Consider the following 15,754-nt stretch of genomic DNA (forward strand, 5'->3'; position numbering starts at 1 on the left):
CTACAGCCCGCTGCCCAGGCACAGCAGCCCTGCCTTCCCCAGCCCCCGGGGGCTGCCGGACCCCACGGGGATCCCGCAGCAGCGGAGGTAGCTCCCCACCGCCGCCGACGCCGTGGAGCCCACCGTCGTGTTCTGGGGGTAGGAGCTGAGGATGGGTCCCGGCAGGGTGACCACCACGGTGGGAGGCTGGATGATGGTGGTGGAGTCGCTGCAGCGGCGGAAGCAGGGCTGGCTGCAGCTGGTGGCCAGCGGCCGGGGAGCGCAGGAGGAGGGCAGGCACAGGTCGTAGCAGGACATGGCTTGGCGAGGACGTGCACCTGAAAGCCAGAGCTGGGGCGTCAGCACAAAGCAGAGGCTGCTCCAGCCATCCCCACCGAGCCCTCACGCCCAGTAATAAGAGGTGTGGGAGAGCTGGCCCAAGGGTGCATTCCAGTGGTTTAGGAACCCCAAGGGAAGGATTTCTGAGGGGGCAGGAGACCAGCTTCCTCCTCCCCTCACCCCGTATCCCCCCGGGGAGGATGTGAGGAGTTGGGTTTGAAGCTGGAGGCATGGGATGCTGAGAGCACGGGGAGCAGCCCTGCTGCCAGAGCTGGCAAGGTGATCCCTGTGACACACTGACCCGTAGCAAAGCACCACCAGTAAGCTGGGCTTAATGTGAGCTGAGCTATATTCCCCCCGCCCCAAAATAAAAGGGCTCTCTGATGCCCTTCTGCAAACAAGGACACATTGATCCCCGCGACCCAAGCATGCAGCATTCTTTAGTCTCAACCCCCCCCCCCCCCCCGCCCCACCCTACACCACCCCTTCACTCTCCTCATTTCGGAGCAGAAATGAACCCTTCCCCAGCCTCCTCAGAGAGCTGGGCTGGAGGCAGGTAACAAACCTCGAGCTCTCGCAGAGGACCGGGCACGAGGCATCAGCGAACGCAACAGCTTGTCGGGGAGAAGAGACGGAGCCCGTCCCCACTTACCCAGGCAGCAGAGGTGGCGGGGGGAGCTGGAGGTGGCAGCCTGGGATGGGTGCTGCGTGGGGTTTTATAGGGTGCCCTGGCCCCCCGGGGAGGAGCAGACACACACCTTCCCCGGTGACTGGCAGTTTCCTCCTGGAAAGCTGATTAAACGGCTCCCTCTTTCATCTGTCATGTTTTGCTTCCATTTAGTGCTGAGTAAGATTGAAATGAGCCTGGCTACAGGCATTAATTACCTCCTTTCCTAGGGCGAAAGTGCTCTTTAGGTGTTAAGGCCATGAGGTAGGAGGGGGGGATGCAGCAGAATTTAGGGCAGGCGCATCCCTGGTGCATCACCCCCCCCAACCCGCCACCTTCCTCGCACCGCAACCAGAGGTACCCCAACACCAGATTTCGGGGGTTTGTTTGTAAACACCCCACAGTGATGCTAGGGAAAGTGTGTGTGTGGGGGGGGGCTGGGTGAGGGCACACCCCCCATGCATGGCCAGGAGCAAAATGCTGACAGGACATTTCTCTTGCTGCATGGGGGGGCTAAAGGAGCAGGCATGGGGGTGTGAGCTCGCCTCCCACAACCGAACTGTTGGGTTTTCAGAAGGCTTCTCCTCCTTTGTGTTGTGCCTTGTCCTCATTCCTCACGCCTGGGGTATGAACCCCTGCTTGGGAGACACACAGATTTTAAAACCAAGGTGGCTGGCAGGCCATGGGGCCCACCCGAAACCTGACACCCACCAAGGGATGCTAATCCCGAGGCTGAGCCCCTCACCGTCCTGCACGCTGGCAGCAGAGAGCTGGGAGAAGTCGTGGGCCTGGCCACGCTGCCGTGCAACGCAGTGACATCACCACAGGCCTCTCTAATGACAGGCTGCGGCCTAATGCCCCGATCCCTCTGCTCAGAGTCTCTCTGCTCCCCAGATCCCGACTGGCACTGGAGCCGTGAGTCACCCGCACGCCGGGGACAGGGACTCGCCGGCCCCGAGTGGGGCGATGAGCCGTCAGGCTCCAGGGGCCAGGGAGGTCTGAGGGAGGCTTTTCATCTCACCCGGGCTGAGCACAGACAGCATCTGCCCTGGGATAAAACACAGCAGCACCGGGGAGCATGTCCCCTGTGCATGCGCGGGGCTGGGGGCCCTCAGCATCCCTGTCCCAAGAGGTGCCTGGGAGGGTTCCTAGGGAAAAACCGTGGGGGTGGGGGAGAGATTTGGGGCTGGGGGCCCTCAGCACCCCTGTTCTGAGAGGTGCCTGGGAGGGTTCCCAGGGGAAAACCAGGGCAGGGTGTGTGGTGGATTTGGGGATGGGGGCCCTCAGCATCCCTGACCCAAGAGGTGCCTGGGAGGATACCCAGGGGAAAACAGGGGTGGGGTGTGAGGGGGATTTGGGGGGACCACTCCCTCCCAGCCTCACTGTGTGTTTCAGCAAGTAAAGGCACGGGGGGACCTGGAGAGGGCCCGGTGCTGAATGTGAGCGTGTCAGCGTGCTGAGGGAACACTTCTGATCAGAGAAGGGGACAGGGGGAATAAAAGATCCACATCAGGAAGTTGGCATCATCAGGCTTGTGTAAGGAATGGGGATAGAACAAAGGAGAAGCACAGGGGGAAGAGCCATTCCTGAAAATGCATGTGTCCAGGAGATGGGCAAGGACATGGGGCAGTGGGTTTAAGCTTCTCGCCCAGAGAAGCTGGGGCTGCCCCTGGATCCCTGGCAGGGTTCAAGGCCAGGTTGGATGGGGCTTGGGGCACCCTGGGCTGGGGGGATGTCCCTGACCATGGCAAGGGGTTGGAACTAGTTGATCTTTCAGGTCCCTTCCAACCCAAACCATCCCATGACTGTTTTATCCAACAGATATTCATTCCAGGGAACAGATACTTCCTACTTCAGACGTGGCTTTCTCTGGAGGAACCACAAACTTCCCCAAATCAACCATCAGACCCATTCCCTTCCCCTCCACACCTCCCGGATCCAGGGCGTGTGGCCATCCCAGCCCTGGTCCTTCCAGCAGCTAAGGGTACGAGCCAAAACCTGGCCCCACACCAGCACTCTCCACATTCCCCTTTGCATGAGGAACCAGCCCCAGCAGCGCTCTGCACCTCCAGCAGGCCGGATGTCTCTGAGACCGCCTGGAGGGTGGCAGCGTGCCCCTGACCCCAAATTCCCCCCAAAATCCAAAGGCAGACCCACTGCACCCCATCTCCAAGGGATACCCTGGCACTCTTGCCCCAGGGGGCTTCTCCCTGGGGATGCAGCCAGGAGTGTGATGAGTGAGCAGGGGCCGCTCCCAGGTGGGTGATGGGCAAGTGGGACACCCATCATCATCATCATCATCCTGACACACGGGATGGGAGCGAAATGTCCTTGGCTACCCGTGTCCTTGCCGGGCAACCTCGGGGTGCTGCAGGGGAGCAGACTCAGGGTGCTGTGGGGGAGCAGCCCTGGGGAGCGGAGCACAGCCTGTGCCGGTGGGCAGAGCCGGGCTCCCGCTGCCGTGTGCCACCCCGGGGCTGCGGATGGCCCAGTTTCCATCCTGCCACACGTCCCCTGTAATTGTGGGGTGCCCGGGTGGTCCCTGGCGTCGCCGTGGCTGGCACATCCAGGCACCGCGTGCCAGGGCGCGTGCAGGCACGTGCCAAGGCAGGGGCAGGCACAGCCCTGCGGGGCTCAAGGGTGTCCCAAAGGAGACAGCTTGTCTCCTCTCCCAGCTGCCTCTGCCCCATGAGCCCCCAGGTCCCACTGAGCTGGAGCAGCCCCGCACCCACTGCCCCTTCCCCTTTCACCATCTCTTGTTGTTCCAGGGCTGTAACCCCCACGCACCAAAATCCATGCTTTCTCCCCAGGAAATGTCCCACATCCTCCTTTCCTGGGGCTGTGGACACTCCCCTTCCCCGGGGCCAGGCACTGGGGGATGGGAGGGGGGTGGCGGTTTTCCTGCAGCGCTGGGAGAGGCTGTGGGAGGGAAGCAGCTCCTGGCAGGTCCCCAGGGGTGCCTCCCCAGGTCACGGGAAGGAAAAGTGGCCCTGGGGAAGGTCGAAAAGCCAGCGCAGTGCCTGCGGCCTGGGCAGCTCTGTCTGAGCATCCTTGCCTTGTCTCCAAGCATCCTCACCCATGGCTTGGCCACATCCTCTCCCATGGCTTTTGGGTCCCGATGGGGTGACAGGGATGCCCCGCTGGGATTTGTATGTGATGCTGGAAGGAATAAATCATCCCACAGAGCAGGAGGGGAACAGGCAGCGCCCCGGCTCGGGATGGGGGTGCTGCCGACCTCCCATACCCACAGTTTGTGGCTCAGCCTCCTGGAGAAGACACGGCTGGCTGGCAGGAGGGCAGAGTGGGCTTGGGGGAGGCAGTTGGGGGTCAGCACCTAAGGGGTGATGCAGTTTCCTGAGCAACCAGGAGGAGGAGGTTCAGTGAAGGGGCGGGGGGGGAGCAGCAGAGAAAAACAGAGAGGCAAGAGGACGCTGGGGGCTGCACTAAAAGCATCCCTGTACGTGGGGGGGGTCCCAGGGGCCCGACGAGGGTGGGATTCGAACCCACGCGTGCAGAGCACAATGGATTAGCAGTCCATCGCCTTCACCACTCCGCCACCTCGTCCCCTGTTCTGGCCACTTTGGGGGGGGCGGGGAAATCCCCAAACTTTTTGACTGAAGGCTGCAAGCCGGTAGCTGGTTCTTTGGGGGGTTCTCGGGGAGCCAGGCTGGGCAGGCAGAGCCCTGCAGCCGGGCAGGGCAGCAAGCGGCTCCTTGCAGTCCATTTGCCCCCCCTTCCCACCCCCGTGTGCCCTTCTGCCCCCGCCCGAGGCAGAGGTGGCATTACTTTCTGCCCTAAAATCTGTGCCCCGGGCTTAGTTGTTCGCTGCAGGTCTCCATCACCCCCACCCCAGATGCAGCATCAGGGAAGATTGATGGGAGGGAAGTGTCCAGCCAGCGTGGGACCTACTTCTTTGTATCCCAAATTCCCCAGGGTCTGGAGATAGCTTGGGGTATCTCTCCACTGTGAGCCCCCCCCGCCAGGGAGAGGGGGCAGAAGAAAACTCACTCAGAGGGGTGGGACAGAGAGAGTGAGGGGGCTCCACTACTTGGGCCAGGACAGAGACCCCCCCAGCTTGGGGCGGGGAGGAAAAACAGCCCCCAGGCCCAGGCACCACTGGGAGTCGAACCCAGGATCTCCTGTTTACTAGGCAGGCGCTTTAACCAGCTGAGCCATGGCGCCCGCCTGTCCCACTGCCCTGGGGTGCCCCACAGCACACCTGACCCTCAGCTTGCTTCCCCCACCCCGTGCCCCACATCACTGCCCATGTCTAGGGTACCCCAAACCCTTCTCTGCACCAGGAGCACCCCCAGCACAGGAACCCAACATATCCCCTACCTGCATCTGCTGGGTTTTGGGGTCCCAGCCCCTGTGGGGATTTGCTGCCCCCCTTCCTTTCCTCTCCCCAAGCACAGGGCTGCCAGCTGGCCCCAGCCCCCTGACCTCCTCTCTCCTCTCTCCCTCCTCTCTCTCTCTGCATCCCGGGTGTCCCCAGGGCATCACCCGCCTGCCCAGCTTGGTGCAAGCTCAGGGGGTTCAGGCACCCCAAAAGTCTCCAGGTTTTTAAGAGGTGCACAAGGCAGAGTGAGGGGTGACACAGGAGTAGCTCCCCAGCGCAGCAGCCGGTGCTGGGGACATGCCAGGCTCACCCGGGCCTGTTTCCCTGCTACAGGCCTGGCCTGACCCAGGCGCAGGGAAGGGGACGTGGGAAGGACCAGCCATCCATCGCCACCCCTCAGGGACACTGAACTGCCGAGTGGGAACACACCCCCCCACCACCCTCCAGCTGGGCCAGCTGCCAAGGGGAACCCCACTGGGGGTGTCCCCAGCTCCCAGCATCCACAGTGTGCTGGTAGTGCCAGGTCAGGGTCCCTGGGGGCTGTCGGGGGGCCGGAGCCGGGCGGGGGGCGGCTGCGCACACCGGCTCCTGGCTCCAGGGCTCGGAGCCTCCTCAGGGTGCCAGAGGGCTGGGGGCAGCTCCCGCACCAGCCCTCCTTTTGGGCACCCACCGCCCTGATCCCCTGAGCACCAACCCCAGGAAGCACTCCAAGCCCTCTGGGAAGGAAAACAAAGTTCCCCTGTGCCCTGCAGCCCCCAGGGCTTTTTGGGGGGCTGCTGGGGGCTCTGTCAGCCCTGCAGGCAGCACGAGGGGAGGCAAAAGACCATGGAGATGCTGGGGGTTGAACCCAGGGCCTCTTACATGCAAAGCAAGCGCTCTTCCGCTGAGCTACATCCCCACACAGGCAGGGATGGGGGACTGCCCAAAACCCCGCACCCCCAGACACCCGGGGCACCCTAACCCAGTCCCCCGGGGTCCTTCTGCTGGCTCCCGGGGTCCGTCCTGCCTGCGGGGCCGTGCTGGGCGGGCCGGGCCCCCAGGCCCTGTGCAGGCACCGGGGGCTGTCGCGGGGTCGCTGCCCAGTTTGTTCGGGGAGGGGGGTCCCTGCCCCAGCCCCTGGGAGCGGAGCGGGGCCGGGCGTGTGTGCGGGGCAGCCGGGGGGGTCCCGGGGCCCGCAGGGAGCTCGCAGTGCCCGGGGTGGGAGGGTCAGAGCCCCCCCCCCCCCCCCGGGGGTCCCAGCTCCGGCAGAGCGGGAGAGGCGGGGGGGCTGTCAGGGGGAGCGGGGTTGGGGGGCCGAGGGGCTCTGGCCAAGGCGTGAGCGCGGCCGAGTCCGGGGCAGCCAGGGCCGGGGCAGAGGGCAGCCCCCCCTCCCCCGCCCCCCGGGGCCGGGACAGGGTAGGGATGTCCGAATAGTCGCGGCTCGTTGGTCTAGGGGTATGATTCTCGCTTAGGGTGCGAGAGGTCCCGGGTTCAAATCCCGGACGAGCCCTCTTTTTTGGGCACATCCCGCCCTGATGTCAACAGGCTGCCCCCCTCCCACCCCCCCCCGCGAAATTCTCCCCAAGGGAGACCCCGAGCCCTGAGGGAAGGGAGTTGAGCAGCATCCCAGAGTGCGAAGCCTGGAGCCAGCCCAGCGGCGGCCTCCCGGCCCCGGCTATTGCCGGCCCAAGGGGGGCTCAGGGTGGGGATGTAGCTCAGCGGGAGAGCGCTTGCTTCGCATGTAAGAGGCCCTGGGTTCAACCCCCAGCATCTCCATGGCCTTTTGCCTCCCCTCGGGCCGCCCCTGCCGCCCGCGGGGCTGACAGAGGCCCCAGCAGCCCACAAAAAGCCCTGGGGGCTGCAGGGCACAGCTGGACTGGGGCTGTTCCCATCTCCCCTTTTCCTCCCGGCTGCGGTGCCGCGGGGGGTGGAGGCGCATGTGCCCGTTCCCACCGGGTTCGGGGTCTCTCTTGGGGGGAATTTCCGTGGTGGTGGTGGGGGACAGTCAAGAGGCAGCAGGGCGGGGCGGGGGGGGGGGGAGTGGGGGTGTGGGTGCCCAAAAAGAGGGCTCGTCCGGGATTTGAACCCGGGACCTCTCGCACCCTAAGCGAGAATCATACCCCTAGACCAACGAGCCGCGGCTATTCGGACATCCTCAGCCTGTCCCGGCCCGGGGGGCTGGGGAGGGGGGGCTGCCCTCTGCCCTGGCCCTGCTCACGCCTCGGCCAAAGCCCATCGGCCCCGCAACCCCGCTCCCCTTGACAGCCCCCCCGCCTCTCCCGCTCTGCCGGGGCTGGGACCGCCGGGGGGGGCTCTGACCCTCCTGCCCCGGGCACTGCGAGCTCCCTGCGGGCCCCGGGACGCCCCCGGCCGCCCCGCACTGCCGCTCTGGGGAAGGGGGCGGTGCTGCCCGGGGCCACGGGGCCGCTGGTTTCGGGAGGGGCCCTGCTCCCGCCCTGGGGAGCGGAGCGGGGCCGGGCGTGTGCGCGGGGACGCCCCCCCCATACCTCTCCCGGGAAAAGGGGGCGCCCAGCGGGAGCGGGGGGCGCCCGGGGCGGGGGCCGGGTGTGGCCCCCCGTATGCCCGGGGCGGGGCTGTGATGGCCGAGGGGTGAAGGCGTTGGACTCGAAATCCAATAGGGTTTCCCTGCGCAGGTTCGAATCCTGCTCACAGCGACGGCTTTTACCGGCCGGCCCCGTGCCGCCCCGGGGGTGCTGGGTGCTCACTCTGGGGGTCCCGAGGAGGCAGCATCCCTCTCCCACCATCCCAAAGTGCTGGTCACCCTAAGCAGGAGCAGCCTGTGCCATCAGCAGCCACACTACGGTGCTGGGCACAGCAGATGTTTTTCCTCACGTGGCATTACCATCTCCTAGGAATATAATTAGTGCTTGTGCTAATTAGCATGGTAGGCTGGCCGTGCTTGTGCTAATTAGCATGGTAGGCTGGCCGGGATGACCGCACGGTGCCCTTCTGCCTGGAGCTGCCAGTGCCAGGGTTGTTTATCCCACCCCTTTGCTGTCCCCTGGCCACAGACCAGTGGGGTTAATGAGAAACCCGGGGGGGTGGTGACAGGTTGGGTGCTGGGGGGTGGGACAGGAGCTCTGCGGTGGGACAGCGAAACCCACGGTGTGTGAGGAGCCGAGCCCCCAGGCCCTGGGATCATGGCCAAGCTGGTGGAATGCGTCCCCAACTTCTCCGAGGGGGTTAACAAGGAGGTGAGGGGGTGGGTGGGCAACGTCAGGGCTTGGGTGGCCGGGGTGCCTCGGTGTGGGGCCCACGCTGGCAGCACCTGCTGCCGGGCTCTGCCCTGCCTCCTCTGAAGCACTGCTCAGCTTTCCCTGCTGAAAGCAGCCCCTGCTCCCTTCTGGCACCTCGGTAAGAAGTGGGGGGCTCGGAAAAGCCCCCTCCCCACTGACTGCAGCTGGCTGTAACACCTGGAGCCCCTTAGAGACATATCACTTGCATGTTGCCCAGTTTGATGGGATGGGTGCTGAGTGTGAGCCCCAGGCTAAGGTTTGTCCAGGCCAGGGGGAGCTCAGCAGGCCCCAAATTGCAATAAACCCCCCGCTTTCCCTGGGAAGTGGGCTCTGCAGAGCCACGTCTGGCTTGAAATTGGCAGGGAGCAGCGACCTCAGGAGCAGCGGTTTGTGATGGAGCTCTCTGATGTGCAGAAGTATCAGCAAGCCGGGTGCCCCCCACACCCTCACCCCAGCACCCAGCAGGTCTGGGGCTCTCAGGGAGTCCTCACCCCCTGGGTAGGAGTGGGATGCTCGTGCCTTTGCATCCCGCATCCTCAGCAGGACCCGCAGTGCTGCTCAGGGCTGCATCCCCCCACTGATGGCAGGCTCAGCCCCAGCCCCAGCGAGCTGAGAGGAGGTGTCATGTCCGTGCCCCCCTCCCCAACCCACCTTGCTCAGCCTCCTGGCCTTGCTCTGCTGTGCGGCAGGTGATCGATGCGCTGGGGCAGGCCATCTCCCGCACGCCGGGCTGCGTGCTGCTGGACGTGGACGCCGGCGCCTCCACCAACCGCACCGTCTACACCTTCGTGGGCTCTCCCCAGGCCGTGGTGGAAGGGGCGCTGAGCGCGGCCCGCGCGGCTGGGCAGCTCATCGACATGAGCCGGCACACGGGTGAGGCTGGGGGCGGTGCGGGGGATGGAGGGGGTACGGAGCATCCCCGGGCCGCGGCGCTCGGTGGGCTTTGGGCATCCCTCACCTTGGCTGGAGCTGCAGGTGAGCGGTCAGTGGGCAGGCACGGCGCGGCGCTGCGCCTGCAGCGAGGGATGGAGCGTGGTGGCGCCACACAAAGCTCTGCTCATCCCATCTGGAGAGGCTGGACCCCCCCTCCTTGCCCCATCCCTGGTCTAGAGCAGACTTACTGTGTCAAACTCAACTCCCACCTGGCAGCAGCTCCCAGTCTGCAAAAGAATCTGGGAAAGGGCTGTCCCACCTCCTTGTGTGTTGGCTCTTCCCATGCTCATATCCACCCTGTCCCCAGGTGAACACCCTCGGATGGGGGCCCTGGACGTCTGCCCCTTCGTGCCGGTGATGAATGTCACCATGGAGGAGTGCGTCACCTGCGCCCACCTCTTCGGGCAGCGCTTGGCAGCAGAGCTGGGGGTCCCTGGTGAGTGGGGCCCAGGAACCTCTGCCTGTCCCACCCCATCCCAGCCTGGCTGCGAATCTGTAAACAAACAGGGTTTGCTTCCAAATGGGAGAAAGCAGGCCCTGTGAGATGGGGGGCTGCCAGCCCCTCCCTGGCAGTGCTCAAACCCCCTCCCCGGCCCCCCTGCTCTGCCTTGCAGTGTACCTGTATGGAGCAGCGGCGCGGGAGGAGAGCCGGAAAGCCCTGCCTGCCATCCGTGCTGGGGAGTATGAGGCGCTCCCCGAGAAGGTGAGCCTTGGCAGCACCTGCCTGGGATGAGCTGAGATGCACCTCCCCTGCTCTGGGGAGGGAGCGGGGAGCTGAGAGCCCCTCGGCACCAAGAGGAACTGGTGACAGGCTTTGGGTGCTGTTGAGCATGGCAGTGACCCTGGCAGATGCTGGCTGGGGTGAGGGGGAAGCAGGAGGCTGGCTCATGTGGTGTGGGTCCATGTGCTCTCCTCCCTTCTCTCCAGCTTGCAAAACCAGAGTGGGCTCCTGATTTTGGGCCCCCGACCTTTGTTCCTCGGTGGGGAGCCACGGTGACGGGTGCCCGGACCTTCCTCATTGCCTACAACATCAACCTCTTGTGCACCAAGGAGCTGGCCCACCGCATCGCCCTCAACCTCCGCGAGCAGGGTCGTGGGGCTGACCAGGTACCCCCATGCCAAGGGCACGCTGGGCACAGCCCTGCTTCCCCCCGGACACCCCCCAGGCCGTGCACTGACCCCATGGGTCTCTACAGCCCGGGCGCTTGAAGAAGGTGCAGGGCATCGGCTGGTATTTGGAGGAGGAGAATATAGCCCAGGTTTCCACCAACCTACTGGACTTTGAGATCACGCCGCTGCACACTGTCTATGAGGAGGTCTGCAGAGAGGCGCAGGTGGGGCGGCACCCCACGCTTGTTTTGAGGGGAGGCTGTGCAGAGGAGGTCTCCCTCCAAGCTCATCTCCCCATCCCCAAAGCCTAACGCCCCAGCTCCTCCATTGAAGGCTTCTCCATGAGCTCCCCAGGTCCTGGGAAGGGATGAGGACCACCCACCAGGCTGGGGTTGGTCCCAAGGACTGGTGGTAGGAGGTGGCTTTGGGGGCATTTGTGTTTTTGATACCCTTTGCAGGCACTGAAACTGCCTGTGGTGGGGTCCCAGCTGGTGGGGCTGGTCCCCAAGAAGGCCATGCTGGATGCTGCCGAGTTCTACATCAATAAGGAAAACCTCTTCATCCTGGAGGAGGAACAGAAGATCAGGCTGGTAACGTGGCTCCTCCTGCTACCAAGGCAAGGGTGGCACATGCCTCCCTCCAGCCTCCCAGAGTGTCACGGTTCAGAGATTGGGGTCCAGGCACGACACCTCTCCAGGGATAGTGTGTGGCGAGCTGGGGGGCAGGGGGGGGGAGGGCTAGTTCCTTTATTGCCCTGAGGATGCTCAGGGAGCAGAGACCCCCATCCTGTGAGGGCAGCGTGGGCCCAGCATGGAGGCTAGGAGGGGAAGGAGATGTCCCCAGAGCTCAAGGACAGAGCAGGGTATTATGGGAACAGCGCTGGGGACGTGGAGACAGGCTCAGAGGCCAGAGGGAGGGACCTTCCCACCCTATGGGCAATGTGCTAGATAAGAGCAAGCTAATTATTGACCAGTGGGGTTCCCAGCCGTCTGTGGGCGGCCCTGTGCCACCCCCACACCAGGGATGGTGACACCGGCTGTCCTCTCCCCTGGGAGGTGTCGCCAGCCAGTCTGTCCTGGAGCTGTGTCACCCATGGTTAATGAACAGCAGGGAACGAGGATGCCATGGGGCTGACGCCATGGGGGGCTGACGCGCCCGCGCTGCTCCTTGCAGGTGGTCAACCGGCTGGGCCTGGACTCCCTGTCTCCGTTTCATCCCCGGGAGCGCATCATTGAGTAGGGACACCCCCCCAGCCAGTCCTGCTCCTCAGCATGGTGCCTGTCTCTGCCCCCTAACCCCTGGATTGGGGGGTGCTGATGCCTGTGCCTTGCCCTCAGCTTGTCTCGTCCAGCATTGCTGCCGGGTGTTGCACAGGCGCGGGGTGGTCCCCACTCCCACATGCTCATGGTTGTGGTGGGGTGGTGGGGGGGAGCCTCCAGGTCACTCAGGCAGGCAGCAGGAGGGGGTTTCGTGGCCAAATGTGAGCGGGGATGCATTAAATCCTCCATCCTGTCCCATCTCCAGCCCAAATTTCATGCTCTGCTGCAGACCCCAGTGCAGGACACTTGTCTGGGGCGAGCTGGGTTGGGGGGGAGGAAGGGAAATCCACCTGTGCTGATGTGAAATTGGGATGTGCACTTCAAGTCCTCGTTCCCCCTCCAGGACAGGGCTGCAGGCGTGCCTCTGTCCCACCAAATGCTATTGGAAGGAGCCCACCCTATCTCACGCTGATCAACCCCCCCAAAAGTTCCACAGCTGTCCAACGAGGCCCATGGCTCTCCATGTCCTCTCCTTAACCCTCCCACTGGGTTTTTTGGGCTATCCCCCTTCCTAGCCCCCCGTAGAGCCAAGGGGTGGGTGAAAACCTATTGGAAAGGGCAGTGAAGGGACTGGGTGGTGATGGGGCAGGGGGGCTCTGACCCACAGGGGCTGCTGTGCTGCAGGTACCTGGTGCAGGCAGGGGAGGTGGAGGGGGGGCTCGTGGCCAAGCCACTGGGCGCCTTCGTGCGAGCCGTTGGTGGGAGATCGGCAGCGCCGGGAGGAGGCTCTGTGTCCGCAGCTGCGGCCGCCCTGGTACGTGCCCCACACCAGGATGGGGTCCCTGCCTGTCGGGGTGGGGGGGGTCCTCTGGGTGTTCTGACCCCCTGAGGCGAACCGTCATGGCGGTAGCGGCAGGCGACCTGGGATTTGCCCCCGTGCCCTGGCAGGGAGCAGCGCTGGGCTGCATGGTGGGGCTGATGAGCTACGGGAAGCGGCAGTTCGAGGAGCTGGACCCCCTCATGAGGAAGCTGATCCCCCCGTTCCACCGGGCAATGGATGAGATGGTGGCCATGGTGGATGCCGACTCCCGTGCCTTCAGCAGCTACATGGTGAGGCAGCAGACATCCCGCGGGGAAGAGGGGGGGGAGGCCAGCATAACTGTGTCCTGGTGTCCTTGGAAGCTGTGACCTTATCCCAAGCTGGAGCCAAAGGAAGGGACATCATCACCTAAAGGGGGTTTGCCAAGAGCAGGAGAGCTGCTGGGTCTGCCCCGGCACCCAATGCAAGGCACAAGGGGGTTCTGGAGCCAGGAGCAGCTGATCTGCTCTTCTCTGCCCACAGGAAGCTCTGAAGCTGCCAAAAACTACCCTGGCCGAGCGCGAGAGGTGAGCTGGGCTGCTGGGGTTCTCCAGGCTGGCTGCCACAGCCACCCATCACTCACCCCGGGGTTGTCCCCACATCCCCAGGCGCCTGGCTGCCATGCAACAGGGGCTGAAGACAGCCGTGGGGGTGCCCTGCGCTCTGGCCGAGAAGGTGAGCGGGCTCTGGCCAGCTCTACAGGAGCTGGCACGCCACTGCAACCTGGCCTGCAAGTCCGACATCCAGGTACAGCCCCCCGGGATCATGCACTGCCCCAGCGGGGGCTTTGGGTGCTGCTGGGCCCACTGCTCTTCCCTGCAAGGTGTCCCCCTGTGTCCCCACCCCCCTGGGATGCACCCCTCCAGCTGTGTTTTCCAAAGCGGCCTGTGCTTTCCGTCTGCAGCTTATCAGGGCTGACCCCCCCACCAGCCCACCTGTGGGGCTTACGACCCTCATAGGAAGTCTGACACCCCCCACCCACCAGCCCATCTGTGGGGCAAGGCCATGAGCGGCTCCCACTGCCTGAGAAGCCCGGCTTGGGAAGCACTGGGTGCAGCTGGGTGGGAGTCCTGCCCTGCAAGGACCAGGCTGCGGTGGGAGTCCCGGTTTGGCAGGAGAGCTTCTTGCCCACATCTTTCCCTAGGTGGGGGCCAAAATGCTGGAAGCAGCTGCGTTCGGGGCGTACTTCAACGTCATGATCAACCTCAAAGACATTGATGATGAGAAGTTCAAGCAGGCGGTAACAGGGGGCTGCGCGTGGCAGGGACAGGGAGGGGATTGTCCCTCTCTGCTCTGCCCTCGGAAGGCCACAGCTGGAGTCCTGTGTCCAGAGCTGGGGCCTCAATACAAGGAAGATGTGGGACTGTTGGAGAGGGTTCAGAGGAGCCACAGACATGATCAGAGGGCTGGAGCACCTCCCCTATGAAGAGAGGCTGAGGGAGCTGGGCTTGTTCAGCCTGGAGAAGAAAAGGCTGCAGGAGGACCTCATTGCAGCCTTCCAGTCCCTGAAGGGAGCAGAGAAACAGGAGGGGAATCAGCTTGTTAAAAGGGCAGAGACTGGCAGGACAAGGGGGATGGAGTGAAGCTGAAGGAAGGAAGGTTTAAATTAGGTATCAGGAGGAAGTTCTTTCCAGAGAGAGTGGTGAGGGGCTAGAACAGGCTGTCCAGAAAGGGGGTGGGTGCCCTGTCCCTGGAGGTGTTCAAAGCCAGGTTGGATGGGACCCTGGGCAACCTTGTGTAGCTCCAGGCCTGGAGGTTGGTGGCCCTGCCTGTGGCAGGGAGTTGGAGCTCTGTGATCCTTGGGGTCCCTTCCTACCCAGAGCAGTCTGTGATTGTATGATTCTATGTGGCAGGTACAAGGTGGGACAGAGGTGAAGATGGAGCCCCTGGGGTCCCTCATGCTGGGGAACACCATCCCGTTGCCACCAGTGGGATGCCTGGGTTGGGTGGTGGGCAGCTCTTTATCCTGCCTGGCCAGTGATGCTCCTTCTCCCTCCTCACACAGATGTCGCAGAAGGTCTCCGGGCTGCTGGAGGAGGCAAAGCAAGGCTCGGCCCTTGTGCTGGCGCTGCTGGAGAAGCGGGGGGCCTGAGAGGGGGCTGCAGGGTGGGCTTGGGGCTCTGCAGTGACAAATACAGCTGGGGAACGTGCTTGTCCCTGCCTGGGCTCCTTTGGTACCCGCATCGGGAGAGCTGCTCTGTTCAGGCAGATCCCAGCATCCCTGCTGGCCTTTCCCTGGCCAAGGTAGGGTTTGGCCCGTGCAGGGCTCTCACCCCAGCCTCCATCCCCCCCTCCCTGGGGCAGAAGGAAGCGGCTAGGCTGGCAGTGCTTGGGGACTCAGGGGAGGGGATGGCAGGGACCCCGTGGTGCTGCCTGGGAGGAGAACCCTCCGCACCTCCTGACCCACAGAACCGTGGGTATTTCTGTGCCCAGAACCTCCCCCCTGAGACACCCCCTTTTCCCCAGTGCTAAGTCCTGGCCCAGCCCCTTTCTGCCAGGTCTCTTGTTGACACGGTGGGAGGCAGCCCGTTGCACTGCTCACTGGCCCAGGAAGGCACCCCTGCCAAACACGGGGCAGCATTGTGGGGGGTTAGCTAGGGATGGGATGAGAGGAGCTCTTCCCCCTTCTCATACCTTCTCCCTGCTGAGAGGAAGACCTCAGAGCTGGGACATCCGGCCCTGTTGACCATTTCTTGATGGCAGATGCCACCTCCTCCAGCTGCCCACCTCCCTGAGCAGTGTCCGAGGGCGTCCCTGGCAGCGCCGTGGGTGGGTGACACCCCCATGCCAGGTGACACTGTGCCGTGCTGTCAGCACTGAGCCAAGGCTGGCAGTGGGGACGCCTGACTCACCCCATCGTCTGACATTGGGACACGAAACTGCCACCGTCCTCCCTCCCTCTGTCCTGTACCGGGTTTATCAGCCCCATGAAACCTTTGTGCCGGCTGGGAGTGGCGTGTTGACATTCCTCCTTGTGCCCATGGTGACAGCCAGTTCCAGGGCTCGGCCCTGTCACCCCTGCCTGCCGCACCC

At 64.1% G+C, this 15,754-nt stretch overlaps 2 protein-coding genes across 3 annotated transcripts; one reads left to right on the forward strand and one right to left on the reverse strand.

Moving 5' to 3' along the window:
• On the reverse strand, nucleotides 1-434 carry LOC311192804 (feather keratin 4-like; the record flags this gene model as incomplete). The annotated part of the gene is made up of 1 exon (XM_084265397.1): nucleotides 1-434. Exon 1 carries the CDS (start codon nucleotides 295-297, stop codon nucleotides 1-3), a length of 297 nt encoding a protein of 98 aa, XP_084121523.1. The 5' UTR covers nucleotides 298-434.
• Nucleotides 435-8,396: 7,962 nt separating this feature from the next.
• FTCD (formimidoyltransferase cyclodeaminase) lies at nucleotides 8,397-14,948 on the forward strand. Of its 2 annotated transcripts, none has more exons than XM_084264778.1 (14): nucleotides 8,397-8,518; nucleotides 9,250-9,433; nucleotides 9,801-9,929; nucleotides 10,108-10,196; nucleotides 10,421-10,600; nucleotides 10,690-10,827; nucleotides 11,062-11,193; nucleotides 11,777-11,838; nucleotides 12,547-12,676; nucleotides 12,811-12,972; nucleotides 13,205-13,248; nucleotides 13,330-13,396; nucleotides 13,866-13,961; nucleotides 14,727-14,948. In XM_084264778.1, the coding sequence occupies exons 1-14, from the start codon at nucleotides 8,465-8,467 to the stop codon at nucleotides 14,811-14,813; spliced, it is 1,554 nt and encodes a 517-aa protein (XP_084120904.1). In that variant the 5' UTR covers nucleotides 8,397-8,464; the 3' UTR covers nucleotides 14,814-14,948. The 2 variants fall into 2 exon arrangements, with proteins under 2 accessions (XP_084120904.1, XP_084120903.1); XM_084264777.1 differs by having other exon boundaries at nucleotides 13,330-13,468; nucleotides 14,727-14,881.
• The last annotated feature ends 806 nt before the right edge of the window (nucleotides 14,949-15,754 follow it).

This window comes from Gallinula chloropus (genome assembly GCF_964237585.1).
Source record: "Gallinula chloropus genome assembly, chromosome: 5".
NCBI classification, from domain to species: Eukaryota; Metazoa; Chordata; class Aves; order Gruiformes; family Rallidae; genus Gallinula; species Gallinula chloropus.

Excerpts from the sequence above, each read along its gene's own strand:
- FTCD (XM_084264777.1), top strand. The coding sequence starts at position 8,465 with ATGGCCAAGCTGGTGGAATGCGTCCCCAACTTCTCCGAGGGGGTTAAC. Across the intron at positions 10,601-10,689 it reads AGGGTCGTGGGGCTGACCAG|CCCGGGCGCTTGAAGAAGGT; the intron begins GTACCCCCATGC and ends GGGTCTCTACAG. Across the intron at positions 12,677-12,810 it reads CCGCAGCTGCGGCCGCCCTG|GGAGCAGCGCTGGGCTGCAT; the intron begins GTACGTGCCCCA and ends GTGCCCTGGCAG.